The sequence below is a fragment of the Thermomyces lanuginosus genome, assembly GCF_041956635.1.
Source record: "Thermomyces lanuginosus strain ATCC 200065 unplaced genomic scaffold VTN49scaffold_31, whole genome shotgun sequence".
Classification (NCBI taxonomy): Eukaryota; Fungi; Ascomycota; class Eurotiomycetes; order Eurotiales; family Trichocomaceae; genus Thermomyces; species Thermomyces lanuginosus.
In genome coordinates, this window is record NW_027192365.1 from 477434 (window position 1) to 491180 (window position 13747).

A 13747-nucleotide genomic window follows, 5' to 3' on the forward strand; every position below is an offset into this window, starting at 1 on the left:
GGCGTGCCGGCCGGCCCGCACCCTTCCGGGAGCAGGCCAAGCGGAACAGAAAGGAGGACTGAGAAGAGGCACCGGCATCATGAAGCGGAAGGAAAGGCGGTGCGGGAGAAAAGGGAAAAGGGAGGCGAGCGGGAACAGAGCAGATGGCGCCCATCGGTATTTCAAGCCAAGTCCAGGTACCAAGATTGCATAAGGGAGTGGAGAGGGAATCACGTGACAGAAACCGGAAACGGACGCACCAATCCGCAGAAGACTTCAACATGGACACGCAATTTCGCACCAATCAGTACCGCGATATACAATTCACAGACCCACAACACACCATCATCAACGAATCAAGGAGAAGAAAGGGAGAAACCAAGAACCCACGGAGAGAACGCAGCGAATGACGAAAGAACGGATGGGGCCAGTGCCTCACAAAAAACGAATAGAAAGAAGGAACGGACGAATTGACCCACCACTGACAAACGAATCAGAAGAGAGGAAACGGAAGGGACCCACCATTTTGCACCAATGGGTATTCAGCAGTTACTGAATGTACATTTATTAGAATTATTAGATAGATAGAAAGAATCAGAACACCAAAGGTGAATAACCGGCGCTGAACACATCATGGAAGGACATCGCCGCGATCATTCCGACCAACAGGAGAGTTTGGTGCTTGTCCTATGTGATCAGCCGCAGAGAATGATTTTTCCAGAAGAGTTAAACGAAGTCACAGATGACAGTAGCTCTGTAAAATCATAAAGTCTCGGTACTGATTCACTTCTCTCAAATAAAAGGACGGCCTCCTCAGGTGGAATACACGACCCCAGTGAAATCCCTCTGCAGGGTTAGTGTGTCAAGTGAAATATTCAGGGAGATGTGATGATTTTCGTTTATTTGTACTGCTTCAGTTGAAATCTGGCCTGATTACTGATGTCAGAAGATTTTCGGTTCTGACATCGGTCCATGGAACATGCTCCAATAATGTATTCGAAAGGTACCTGAATTATGATGGCCTGATCGTAATTGGGCCTGTCTGGTAGCTGTTCGATTTTCTACCGGTTCACGACAAAGTTGGAGAGAAGTTCTCACGTGTTGTACGAGTACGCAGGAGTAAGTAGGCTTTTTTAGGGGCGTTTTCCAGAGCATCCCCACAGTCAAAGTTGGTGTCACTCGGGGCCCAAGCTGCAAAATCAACCACCATCAAATACGCAACCAGCGAGGCCAAGCGAAGAGTAGAATTATCGGGATAAACATGCAAATCCTCTCGTTCGGCTCTAACGGTTCCGGCCAACTGGGCTTAGGACACCAGGACGACGTCTCGCAGCCCACACATTGTCTCTTCGACCACGACGGCAGCCATCCCGACACCAAACTGCAACGACCGCCTTCAGATGCAGGCGGCGTGGTCCGCATTGCCGCTGGTGGAAATCATACTTTAATTCTCTTTGAGTCTGGCGCGGTGTACGCGGCAGGATTCAACGCGGACGGGCGATGTGGGGGATTCCGGGAAGATAGCCTGCTTAGGTTCCGGCGGGTCCGACTACATGATGGCGATGAAGGAAGAACGGTGGACAGGTTCAGAGATATCTCTGCCTCGTGGGCGGCGAGCTTCCTGATTGCCGACAATGGCAAAGGAAGGAATGGAGGGGAAGATGGACAGCTGGTCTACGTACTTGGCTCCGGGGACAGGGGAGAGCTGGGACTCGGCGAAGGTGTCGCCAAAGCTTCTGAATGTGACGTTCTACGAGATTTTCCGCCCCGAGGGCAGCGGATTGTGTCGATTGCCAGCGGCATGGGCCATACTGTCGCGGTCTTGTCGAATGGAGAAGTCTATGGATGGGGCGCCGCACGGAAAGGCCAGCTAGGAGCCAGTCTCGCAGCAAAGAAGATCGTGTGGACACCAGAGAAGATCGAGGGAGCTGTCCCTTTTGCAGCACACGCAGTAGTCTGTGGTCGCGAGTTTACGGTGATTACGGGCCCTCCAGAGTCCGGGCAGTATGTGATTCTAGGTGCGCAGGATGATCGCTGGCGCATCAGGTCTGACGCGCCCTCGACATTGGCGAAGGCTAGATTGGTTGCTGCTAGTTGGCATGGAATCTATGTACATGGCTCGGATTCAACCGTCACTGCATGGGGACGACAGGACCGTGGTCAGTTGCCGCCGCCGGATCTCGGGCCGGTGGTCCAGATAGCCGTCGGGAGCGAGCATGCCATCGCGTTGCGTCCCGACCGGAAGACGGTTGTAGCATTTGGATGGGGCGAGCATGGGAATTGCGGTCCGGAGATTGATGAGCGGGGGAACGTCGCAGGCAAATACAACATTGTTCCTCTTCCGCAGGAAACCACTATCCTAGGCCTCGGAGCAGGCTGCGCAACGAGCTGGATTATCACGTCCTAGTAAAGCGATGCAGGACTGCATCTCTTCTTTTTTTTTTTTNTTTTTTTTTTTTTGACCTCTAACGCAGTCTGAGGTGTCTCAATCGAAGAGACCAAGACCGCGCACCTCCGCTCGTCAGTTTACTTTGCGTAATCGTATGAGACCGGGGGCTCACCTGAGATATATGCTGCGTGGGCGGGATTCCGTGCTCGTCCGCAGCGTTGTCATTTCTCTGCCGTCCAGGAAGAAGGTCGCCCATGTTATCGACGATGGTCCTCCTCGGGCCTGTATGGTGTGATCCCTTTCTTCGCGTCAGCAGAGGAGGATCGGAGAAATAGATGAGGTACTAACCGGCTCAAGACTCTGGTCCCATCGAAGGCTGTCCTCTGCGTTTTCATCGTCAAGATTCAATTCATCCCATTGTCTGTCATCATCAGCCGGAACAAACAGAGCATTATCCATGTCTACGTAGGTAGGTCGTGTTCCAAAAGAAGCCTCTGGCTTCGGCGGTGAAGGTTGTGCGGCCCTGGGAGCCGGTGGCGGCATGGAGGTCCGGGATGGCGGAGGGGGCATCTGGTTCCTCGCCGAAGCAGGTGCGTTGGCGGGTTCGACCCGCGCCGCCGACCTTGCTGAAAGTTGGGACACGGCCTGCGAAGAATCCGACTCATCGGCTTCATCGCCCGTGTCCCCGCGTGTCATCAGTGTATACTCACAGGCAACGCCGTCAGATTCGTGGGTCAATTGGAGAGGTCTGCACGCCCGAGTATAGCGTGCCGTGATTGATGCCTTCATGCTGTCCGCATGAACTACGGCGGCTTTGAAATCTTTTACGTTGATAGCAACATGAACATTCTCCTTCACTAGGAACTCCTCAAAATCTTTGGTTTCGATAGCCACCGACGTGTGAACTGGCTGCTTCAAGATCTCTGGCCGAACAATAAGCTCGTGTATCGGAGATGCATCAGAGTAGAACACACCTTTGCCATCCGCGACCTTGGTTGTGTAACTAGTCAGAATTGCCTTGCCTTTCTCGGAGTAAATATCGAGCTCTTCAGAAGATGGACTGAAATGCTCGATGAGCTCCCGTAGGATCTTCGAGTCTATTCGCCAGAGATTTCTTGTTTTTGTTCTGTCAAAAATGGCATGCTGGACACTGGCGGGCTCGTATGTGAGCTTATAGGATTTCACAACGCCTGTAAAGTATCGTCAGCTTCGACTCTCCGCGCAGAGGTGGAAATGGGGGCCCAAGAACCTTGACTACAGATCATCTTGACGATGAGCCGGCATTCCGCCTGGCCGGGCGAGTCGTGAAGGCGGACATCGCAGCGCTCAACGGCGGTATCTTTGTCTCGAGATTCAGCTGCTTTACCTTTGAAGATGGACAGAAGGGCCTAGGGCACTTTCTCGTGAGAATCGCACCATTCGTGCCAAGTCCGGGGAAAATCTGAAGCACCTTGAGATAGAGCTGGCAAGAGAACCTGCCCGAACCCCTTCGCGGCAACGAAAAGGAGTATGCGGAGAAGAACTTGGTAGAGTCGAAAACAAAAGACGCATATGCTGTCTTCGAGCTATTCAGGGTACTCAGGCGAAGCTAAATTGCGTCAGCTTCATGGACTATCATCAGTGTGGTTGACGGGCTCGTTTGTCGAACCTGGTCATATTCCGCCTCGAGAGACACATTCTCGTTGAACTTGGAGAGGCATATTAACGCGTCATGTAGACGCAGCAACGCCGGTGGCTCGAGAGAAAATGATAAGGAGGCCATGACTATACGCGCCTTGCTGTATCTATCACGCGGTCGTTTCGCGCGTTTCAAGTCTGGCTCTTAAGATTGTTAAAAGTTCTCGTCCATCCACAAACTACCGCACCTAATGAGGCCTGTTGGTGAGGCAATTTCAAGCCTGCAGCGAACACTAATGGAAAACCAAAAAAAAAGGGTTAGATCCGAGATTCGAACCCCCAACCTCCAAATCAGGCACAACTCCCCCATAACTGTGCCTGCCGTGCACCTGGGATCCGTCGGCCATGCACCGTGGATGCGGTAGGTGCGCATACACTAGTTTGAGCAAATACGACATTTTATTGGCCAATTATTCAATGTTTCTGTAAGGACTGGTATCAAACACATTCTACCTAGGTCACTAGCCAATAGCGGCAAGTTCAATCTGTTGGCGCGTTGATGTCGCGTTTCCGCGCGTTGCATGCACGGAATGCGACCACGTTCAATCTTGTCCTTGTCAACACTCCAACATACACACTCCCTTTAACGCCTGTGTCCAATGAGTCCATAGTGGTTCTTCCAATTCGATTCTTTCCACTATGTCAGCTGTTCGTCGCGCAAAGCTCGAGGAGCTGCGAGCTCTGCGTGCTGGAGGCAAGAAGCGGTTGTCCACGTACCAAGTCGAAGAACAAGACGATATCTTCGATGAAGTGGATGAGGAAGGATACAAAAAGGTAGTCCGTCAACGTCTAGATCAAGACGATTTTGTTGTCGACGACAATGGCCTTGGGTACGCCGATGACGGCCGCGAAGTTTGGAACGACGATCGAGAAGTCTACAGCGAAAGCGAAGACGATGACTTGCCTGCGCGAGGCAAAGCCGCGAAACGGAAGCGGGAAGAAGAAAAGGAAAGAAAGGAAAAGACTGCCAATGACATCTCTCGATACTTCACCAGCGGTGCGGCTGCGACGGCTCCAAAGCCGAAGAAGGTATGCCATCCCTGTCAGCCAAAATGTCCCTAGCTAAACCGTCGGTCCTAACTTACCTGTCAGATCCAAGCTACGGCTGAGGATGAGGCGTTCATGGCCAGTCTCCTTGATGATGTCGAGACGAACACTCTTACCGCGAAGGTACCGACAAAGAACGTGATCAAGTCGGGCACGCGTCACAAGGTTCGCATCCTCTCGCCGCCGTTGTCCGAAAAATCACGCACTCCCAAGCAGTTACCTGCCAAGGAAGATGATGCTCCATTGCCACCGAAACAGGAGGAAGAGTTTGACGAGCCAATGGTTGACTTGGGGAATGACGGTTTTCTCGCCGACGACGGGGATGACAATGTTCCAACGAGCGATCCCCTTCCATCGTCGCCTGTCGCCAAGGTCGTTGAGCGGAAAATGGCGAAGATGCAGAATGACGATGATGATGATGAAGATATGCTGGACGTTGCTCAAGCCACAGGCCATGATGATACCAAGGCCATCAGCGTCAATATGGCTGGTAGCCGTCCTCCACCCAAAATTAAAAAGGAGCCTTATCCATCGCCATCTAGCTCTTCCCCGCCTCGGGCTGCAGCTGACGTTGACCCTTCTTGGGATCAAGTCACGAGTAAACTCAATGTCCTGAGCAGTCCCGCCACCGACAGCTATTCGTTCGGCAAAGTGCGCGCGCAGGACGTGGCAGAAGAAGATGGCAGTGTCCGGATGTTCTGGATAGATTATGCCGAAGTCAATAGCAGCTTGTGCCTATTTGGCAAAGTCAGGAACAAGAGCACCGGCACCTATGTCAGCGCATTTGTCAAGATCGAAAATATTCTTCGAAAGCTCTACTTTTTGCCGCGCCAATACCGTCATAAGAACGGCATGGACACGGATGAGGAAGTCGATATTGAGGATGTCTACGTCGAAGTGGACCAACTGATGAGCAAGCTCAAAGTCGGCATGCGCAAAGTCAAACCATGCACTCGCAAGTATGCCTTTGAATTAAAGGACGTGCCCAGGGAAGCCGAATACTTGAAACTCCTCTACCCGTACGATAAGCCTGCGCTACCAATGGACATCACAGGGGAGACGTTCTCCAGAGTTTTTGGAACCAACACTGCGTTATTCGAACAATTCGTGTTGTGGAAGGATATCATGGGTCCTTGCTGGCTGCAGATTCCGGAGGCCGACTTCACCGCGGTTAGCAACGCCTCGTGGTGCAAGTTCGAATGTCTAGTCACGAAACCCGAATTGATTATGCCTCTTCCGGACTCCGACTTGGAGACCCCTCCCATGACGTTGATGAGTCTTGCTTTCCGAACTCAGCTGAATGCGAAGGAGAACAAGCAAGAGATTATCATGGCCAGTGCTCGTGTCTATGAGAATGTCTCTATCACAGACCCCACTCCCCCTGAAAAGCTCCCTTGCAAGACCTTCACGGTCATGCGGCCTCCACATGGCGCATATCCTATTGGCCTCGAGGCTGAAACGAAGAAACACCGCGGCACATACATGCTTGAAAAGTCCGAACAGATCCTGCTGAGCAAATTTCTAGCCATGTTCGAGCGAATGGATCCCGACGTTCTCATTGGCCATCAACTGCAAGAGGTAGACCTGAGCATTTTGTTGAGCAGAATGAAAGAAAAGAAGACGCCTGGCTGGCACCGAATTGGAAGACTAAAGCGCGGCGACTGGCCAAAGACATTTGGCCGGAGCAGCGGCTTCTTTGCGGATCGACATCTCGTCGCTGGGCGACTGGTGTGCGACCTCGCAAACGACATGGGCAAGGTAGGTCGAACGCTACGATTCACAAGTAGAACACAGCTGACATAGTATTCAGTCCCTCATGCTCAAATGTCAGTCATGGAGCTTGACTGAGATGTGTCAATTGTATCTGGGCAATGGCTATGTCCGCACTGATCTGGATAACGAAATGGCCCTGAACACTTGGGCTAGAACTAAAGAGGGGCTCATGAAGTATATTACCCACTGCGAGGCGGATACCTATTTCATTGCCGCCTTGGCCCTCCGTCTCCAGATGCTCTCCCTGACCAAGGTTCTCACCAACCTAGCGGGGAATTCCTGGGCAAGAACGCTCAGTGGCACTCGGGCAGAGCGAAACGAGTACATTCTGTTGCACGAATTCACTCGCAACAAGTATATCTGCCCCGATAAGTACGCATCGAAGCAACAGAAGGCCAACGAGGAGCTTGATGGCGATGATGATTCAGTCGACAAGAAAAAGAAGGATAAGTACAAGGGAGGATTGGTGTTTGAACCCGAGAAGGGACTCTATGACAAATATGTCCTGGTCATGGACTTCAACAGTCTGTATCCCAGCATCATTCAGGAGTTCAACATCTGCTTCACAACCGTGGACCGGAGCAACCTGGTATGGATTGACATCGTGGATCTTTAAGAGGGAAGGCTAATGGTTGGTAGTCCGAAAACGAAAATGAGGAAAAGGTTCCCGAAATTCCGTCACCCTCCCTGGAGCAGGGAATTCTGCCTCGCCTCATTTCGACGTTGGTCAGTCGCCGGCGGGAAGTGAAGAAGTTGATGAAAGACAAGCGGGCAAGCCCAGAGCAGCTGGCCCTGTGGGACACAAAGCAACTGGCTTTGAAGCTCACGGCCAACTCGATGTACGGGTGTCTGGGATACACACAATCACGGTTCTACGCACGTCCCCTCGCCATGCTCACGACATTCAAAGGGCGTGAAATCCTCCGCAGCACCAAGGAGCTTGCTGAGAGCAAGCAGCTCCGCGTCATCTACGGTGATACAGACTCGGTCATGATCAACACAAACATGGATACCATCAGTGACGCACTCAAAGTTGGAGAAGACTTCAAGAAATCGGTGAATGAGCGGTATCGACTTTTGGAGATCGACATTGATGGCATCTTCCGTCGCCTCCTGCTGCATGCCAAGAAGAAGTATGCGGCCATCAGCATGTCTGAGGTTGATGGCAAGTATGCAGACAAGCTCGAAGTCAAGGGCCTTGACATGAAGCGGCGTGAGTACTGCGCCTTGTCCAAGGAGGTCTCGAAGAAACTCCTGGACGAGATTCTGTCTGGGGACGACCAGGAAGTTGTGCTCAACAAGGTGCATGACTACCTTCGCGATCTCGCCGTTCAGATGAAGGAATACAAGATTCCCGTGCAAAAATACGTCATTTATACGGTAAGAGAGAACTACAGTTGGATGTGGTGACAGCTGGAACTTACCGTATTTGCAGAAACTGTCCAAACGACCGGAGGAGTATCCCAACAAGGAGACGATGCCTCCTGCACAGGTGGCTCTCCGAGAGATAGCGCGAGGAAAGACCGTGCGACCGAACGACGTGATTGCGTACATTGTCACGACTGGCAACGAGGAGACGTCCCACCTTCCGCCCCCCAAGCGGTCATACACGCCTCAGGACGTGATGCGGCCGGATTCGGGACTGAAGCCGGACATTGAGTATTACTTGGCGAAGCAGATCTTCCCGCCGATCGAACGTCTGTGTGCGCCCATTCCAGGGACAGACGCGGTACGAATCGCGGAATGCCTGGGGCTGGATGCGCGCAAATACCAGATCAATACATCCCACAACCAGAACCAGCAAAGCGCGGAGATATACCCTCTGGAGTCGCAAATCCCAGACTCTGTGCGGTTTGAACATGCGACGCGTCTCACGCTCCGCTGTCGACGCTGCCGGGAGTCGTTCCAGTTCGAAGGACTCGTGGGGTCTACCAAGATGTGCACTCCGCACGGACTGGTTTGCCCGAACTCGAGCTGCGGCCAAGCCTTGTCAACGATTTCAATCGTGGCGCAGGTGGAAAGCCAGATCCGTGCGCAAACGGCGCGGTACTACGAAGGGTGGCTCGTGTGCGACGACTCTTCATGTGGGAACCGCACGCGACAAACGAGCGTGTACGGACATCGTTGCCTTGGCCCTCGCGGACGCGCGGAAGGTTGTCTGGGGCGGATGCACTTTGAGTTTACAGAACGACAGATGTATAACCAGCTCCTGTACTACGCTGGGCTATGGGACGTTGACAAGGCCAAGGCGGCTGTGGAAAAGAATGGAGAGAACACGGACAAGGAGCGCATTTTGGCGCTGGCCGAGCACAATCGGACGAGGTTTGGCACGGTCAAGGCTGTGGTGGATGGGTATCTGAAGAAGTGTGGGCGGCAATGGGTTGACATGGATACATTGTTTAGCTTCATGGTTTGATTGAGCGATGCATGTGATGTTTTTTGGGTTGGTTTACTCCGTAGTCTGTAACTGTACTTTTCGAATGAGGACATTGGTGATTTTTCCGAACGTAACCTATAATAAGAAGGTGGGGTTCCTAGAATACGGTATTAGGTAACCCTGCCAAGTCCAAATGTCCCTCAACGTCAAAGCATCAATCTACCGTAGACAAGGATACAAATGCCTATGTAGTCTGTGCCAACCACCGGAGAATCTCAATCGGTGTAGAAATTTTTTATCTAGTACATTACCAAAATGCGGGCCAGGGTTCTGGTGATTGCAGGATCCGACAGCTCGGGCGGCGCGTATGTCATGCATGGTTAATCACATGGAATGATGCATAGAACCATCAGAGCTAACGTGAACTTTGGCTGGCTTCCCTTTCTTGGAAATTCTATAGTGGACTTGAAGCCGATCAGCGCGTTCTCACCGCCCACGGCGTGTACAGTCTGACGGCGACGACGGGACTGACGGCGCAAAACACGCTCGGGGTGCATGATATCCATGTGGTTCCGTCGAAGTTTGTGCGGAAACAGATCGATGCGGCATTGGACGATGTCGGGGCGGATGTTGTCAAGCTCGGTGTGCCACTTCTCAATTGACGCGTTTTAGGAGGTCCCGTTGCTGATGATAGTTTCGTTAAGGGATGCTCTCCTCCAAGGAGACTGTGGATGAAGTCGCGGTGGCGCTGAGAGAGCATAAAGTGCCGACGGTGGTACTGGATCCGGTATGATATGGTTGCAGGAGCATAAAGAGGCTAGAATTGTACTGAAGGCTCATTGATGGACCAAAGGTAATGGTATCGACCAGCGGATCGCAATTACTACCCACAGACGCTGTAAATGATTTGCGAACGCAGCTGCTGCCTCTCACCACGGTGCTTACACCAAACATCCCAGAGGCGAAGCTCCTGCTGGAAACCAGTGGAGAAACACCGATTGAGCCGCAAAATGTGGACGATATGACCCGCATAGCGAAGCAACTTCAGACATTGGGGCCAAAGAATGTGCTGCTCAAGGGTGGACACCTGCCACTGTCAGAAACTGTCGTACGAGCGCAAAGCGAACCCAAGGATAAGGACAAGGACGAGCCCAAGCGGGTGGTTGTCGACGTGCTGTACCGGGAAACCGGCGACGTGGTTCTCTTCGAAACCGACTTCCTGACGAGCAAGAACACGCACGGCACGGGGTGCTCGCTGGCGTCTGCGATCGCCGCGAATCTGGCCCTAGGCAAGGACCTGGAGGATGCGGTGCGGAGCGCTGTCCGCTACGTTGAGGCGGGTATCAAGACGAGCGTGGATTTGGGCAAAGGAAACGGTCCAATCAATCACTTTCATTCGATGTACTCGTTGCCGTTTGCTCCGTACGTTTTCCATCAAACTGATGCCGGAGTTGTGTGCTGATTAGGGATGAAGTGGCCGATTCATTGAATACGTGCTCAACCGACCCGACATAAAGCCCGTGTGGAAAGAGTTTACCGAACACGACTTTGTCGAGGGCCTCGGCGATGGCACCTTGCCTTTGGAGCGATTCAAGGAATATCTCATTCAGGACTACCTGTACCTGGTACGTTTTCTGGATTTCTCCGATGTAGCACGACCCCTAACCTGTTGCGTCAGACACACTTTGCGCGAAGCAACGCATTGGCCGCCTACAAGGCGCAAAACATGGAATCAATCGCTGCGGTACAATTCCCCATCGTTAGCCCAAACCTCAAAGAACTTTCTTGCGCTGACTAAACAGTCCGCCAAAATTGTCATGCACATCAATACCGAGATGGCCCTGCATATCAACTACTGCGCTTCCTTCGGCCTTACAAAGGAAGAAATGGAGCAAACGCCAGAAAAGCAAGGTACATCCCTCTACTCCCTTCCCTTTCCCTTCTCTTTCCCCCATCCATATACTGAGAAAGAAAATCGCAGCCTGCACCGCCTACAGCCGCTACATTCTCGACATTGGCCAGTCGCAGGACTGGCTCGCGCTGCAGGTCGCGCTTGCTCCATGCCTGATCGGCTACGGCATGATCGCCAAGCGACTCTACGAGAAATACAAGCACTCAGACACTAGCAAGAATCGATACTGGAATTGGGTTCTGAATTACGTAGCGGACGATTACGTTCAGGCGGTTAAAACCGGTTCTGGTAAGTTCTCACACTTGAAAAAGAGGGACAGTGGTGGACTAATGACCGCGCAGAACTGCTCGAAAAGCATATGCCGACCGTCTCTCCCGCGCGAATGGAGGAGCTGGTTGGGATTTTCCGCGAGGCGACCAAATTGGAGATTGCGTTTTGGGATATGGGTTTGACAGGACGATAGGCAAAATCCGTCAAAATATGCATAGTGTAAAAAGGATAGTTGTCATGATCTCTTGCAGAAAAAATGAAAATGGATGGGAGTCAGCAAAATTTGATTATTGTTATAGTATTACTCGATCGACGACACTCTCATCTCGATCTCAATTGATATCACAGTCGCTCTTGGATGCTCTTGATAACCCCATACAGCTCCTTAGCCAAGTCGGGATTTCCAACCTGTGCCATCGTTAGCTCCTCTGGATCAAAGAAAGGAGAAAAGATGCATACGAACCCGTAATAGCAACGGTACTGTCCGCCCCTCCTCTACACTTGCCAGATTCAATTGCTTCCCCTTTGGCTCGGCCCCCGACACATCGCCAACGGGCATTCCCTTGAAGATGGGAGAGTTGAGCATGACCCGAAGGACACCGTCCGCTCGCATGATCATACGTGCTGTGATCTTCTTCGGCTGTTCCTTCTTTCCCTCCTCTTCTTTCTCTTTCTCCCCTTTCTCCGTCTCTTCCTTTTCCTTTTCCGATGGTTCTTCCGTACTTTCATCCTCCGGTTCTCGGACATTTACCTTGAACGTACCCAAACCGCGCTCTTTCCACTCCCCGTTTGTGAAATGGAACAGCTTTGCTTTGCAGGAGAAGTACGTCTTTTCGCCTTCTTCGCCAGTTTCAACTGCAATGAATTAGTACAATGCGCGCCAGGGGAAAAGTCAGGGGACATACTTTGCTGCTCGTAGAATCGCTCATCCTTCTTCTGCTCCTCCTCAAACGCACCGCCTTGTTCCTGTTCACTCCCTTCCTCCTTGTCCGACTCTTCCTCTGCAGATCCAAACGGCTTGGCTTCCTTGGACCCGCCAAAGGTGCTGGACCCGCCACTTTTCGATGCGAAACTGGTCAATGGCTTTCCTGTAGCGCCCGACCCAAAGCCTTTGCCTAGAGCACTGCCACCGGAGGCGCCGAGGGTCGCAAACCCAGATGGGCCAGGTGCAAACGGCGAGGCGCCACGAGCGGTGGCAGCAAACCCAGTAGTAGCCGGTTTCTCAGCGGTACTTGTGGCGGTAGAGCTTGCAGACTTGAAGACTGACGTTGTCGAACTGCCCAGCGCGCCGAACGGGGACTGCTCGGATCCGGCAAAGGAAGCAATGCTCGATGCGGCGAATGCGGACGCAGATGTCTGCGCAGGCTTGGCCGATGACTCCTTGCTGGAGGATGCCGAGCCAGCCAGAGAAGCAAATGGGGAGACCGACGATGTGTTCAAGAAAGAGCTGGAGATGGTCTAGAAACGCATGTCATCAGCGTCTATTTCGTACTTGCCGGAATTCAACACGCATACCTTGGCAGTGATTGCAGCACTATCTTCCCGCCTTTCTTGCGAAGCATCGCGATATCGCTTCGTCTCTCGCTCCCCGACCGCATGGAGCCGATCACCTTGTCCGGCACCTGACTTGGCATCGCCATTTCCAGGACTTTCCTTCTCAAGCTGATCCAGGCTGCGCTTCTTCTTTGGACTCAGGAAATTCTGAGACGCCTGAGCAGGACACTCCGGGGTATCTTCTCGGGCAGTCTTGCCAGTATCGTCATCGTCGTCATCCGAGCCGCGCGACCGTTTCCTGCGGTGTGTGTTGGGAGTATCTTCCGAGTGAAGCTCATCGATGGACCTCTTCTTGCGCAAGCGACCTCGCTCACTGCCGCTGTCATCAGACGAATGACTCGAGTCGTTCGTTATAGCATTTTCCCTGAAGGAATCCGACGTGATGCGGGTTTCCTTGAGTTTTCTCCGCACCGGCCGTTCACTCGCGTCGTCGGGATTTTCCTGATCGTGCTTCTCACGGCCCTGCTCTTTGTCCTTGACATCTGAAATAATGCTCGAGTCAGGTAATCTATATCTCTGACCGGAAAAAAGGAGAGTCGGAGTCTTACCCGGCTCTTGGGCTGTCGCTTGTTGAGCGAGCTCTTCCGACTCAGCCATGACGATTAATCCAATCGACTACGGAGGGCAAACAGAAACACGAATCGCGTGTTATTCTCCCAGTCTCTTTCAAAGAGTCCAGAGGTAAATGCCTGCTCGTGTAGAGAGAAAGTAGTACGAAACCTCCGCCAGAAGAAACGAACGGTGCAACCAAGGTTTTCTGAGATCAATT

General features: G+C 52.4%; 5 protein-coding genes across 5 annotated transcripts; 3 read left to right on the forward strand and 2 right to left on the reverse strand.

The window, feature by feature from the left end:
* Window positions 1-1240: 1240 nt before the first annotated feature.
* Window positions 1241-2386, forward strand: VTN49DRAFT_4200 (uncharacterized protein; the record flags this gene model as incomplete). The annotated part of the gene is made up of 1 exon (XM_069412121.1): window positions 1241-2386. The coding sequence occupies one exon, from the start codon at window positions 1241-1243 to the stop codon at window positions 2384-2386; it is 1146 nt and encodes a 381-aa protein (XP_069267395.1).
* A 78-nt stretch (window positions 2387-2464) lies between these two features.
* Window positions 2465-4130, reverse strand: VTN49DRAFT_4201 (uncharacterized protein; the record flags this gene model as incomplete). The annotated part of the gene is made up of 7 exons (XM_069412122.1): window positions 2465-2491; window positions 2541-2666; window positions 2717-3291; window positions 3343-3558; window positions 3618-3756; window positions 3819-3956; window positions 4017-4130. 7 exons carry the CDS (start codon window positions 4128-4130, stop codon window positions 2465-2467), a joined length of 1335 nt encoding a protein of 444 aa, XP_069267396.1.
* A 554-nt stretch (window positions 4131-4684) lies between these two features.
* On the forward strand, window positions 4685-9281 carry VTN49DRAFT_4202 (uncharacterized protein; the record flags this gene model as incomplete). Its single annotated transcript, XM_069412123.1, has 5 exons — window positions 4685-5074; window positions 5138-6850; window positions 6903-7454; window positions 7505-8245; window positions 8301-9281. 5 exons carry the CDS (start codon window positions 4685-4687, stop codon window positions 9279-9281), a joined length of 4377 nt encoding a protein of 1458 aa, XP_069267397.1.
* Window positions 9282-9557: 276 nt separating this feature from the next.
* VTN49DRAFT_4203 (uncharacterized protein) lies at window positions 9558-11617 on the forward strand (the record flags this gene model as incomplete). Its single annotated transcript, XM_069412124.1, has 9 exons — window positions 9558-9607; window positions 9703-9884; window positions 9947-10029; window positions 10096-10664; window positions 10717-10867; window positions 10921-10986; window positions 11045-11153; window positions 11224-11442; window positions 11496-11617. 9 exons carry the CDS (start codon window positions 9558-9560, stop codon window positions 11615-11617), a joined length of 1551 nt encoding a protein of 516 aa, XP_069267398.1.
* Window positions 11618-11766: 149 nt separating this feature from the next.
* VTN49DRAFT_4204 (uncharacterized protein) lies at window positions 11767-13575 on the reverse strand (the record flags this gene model as incomplete). The annotated part of the gene is made up of 5 exons (XM_069412125.1): window positions 11767-11832; window positions 11888-12279; window positions 12330-12882; window positions 12940-13460; window positions 13527-13575. 5 exons carry the CDS (start codon window positions 13573-13575, stop codon window positions 11767-11769), a joined length of 1581 nt encoding a protein of 526 aa, XP_069267399.1.
* Window positions 13576-13747: the final 172 nt, after the last annotated feature.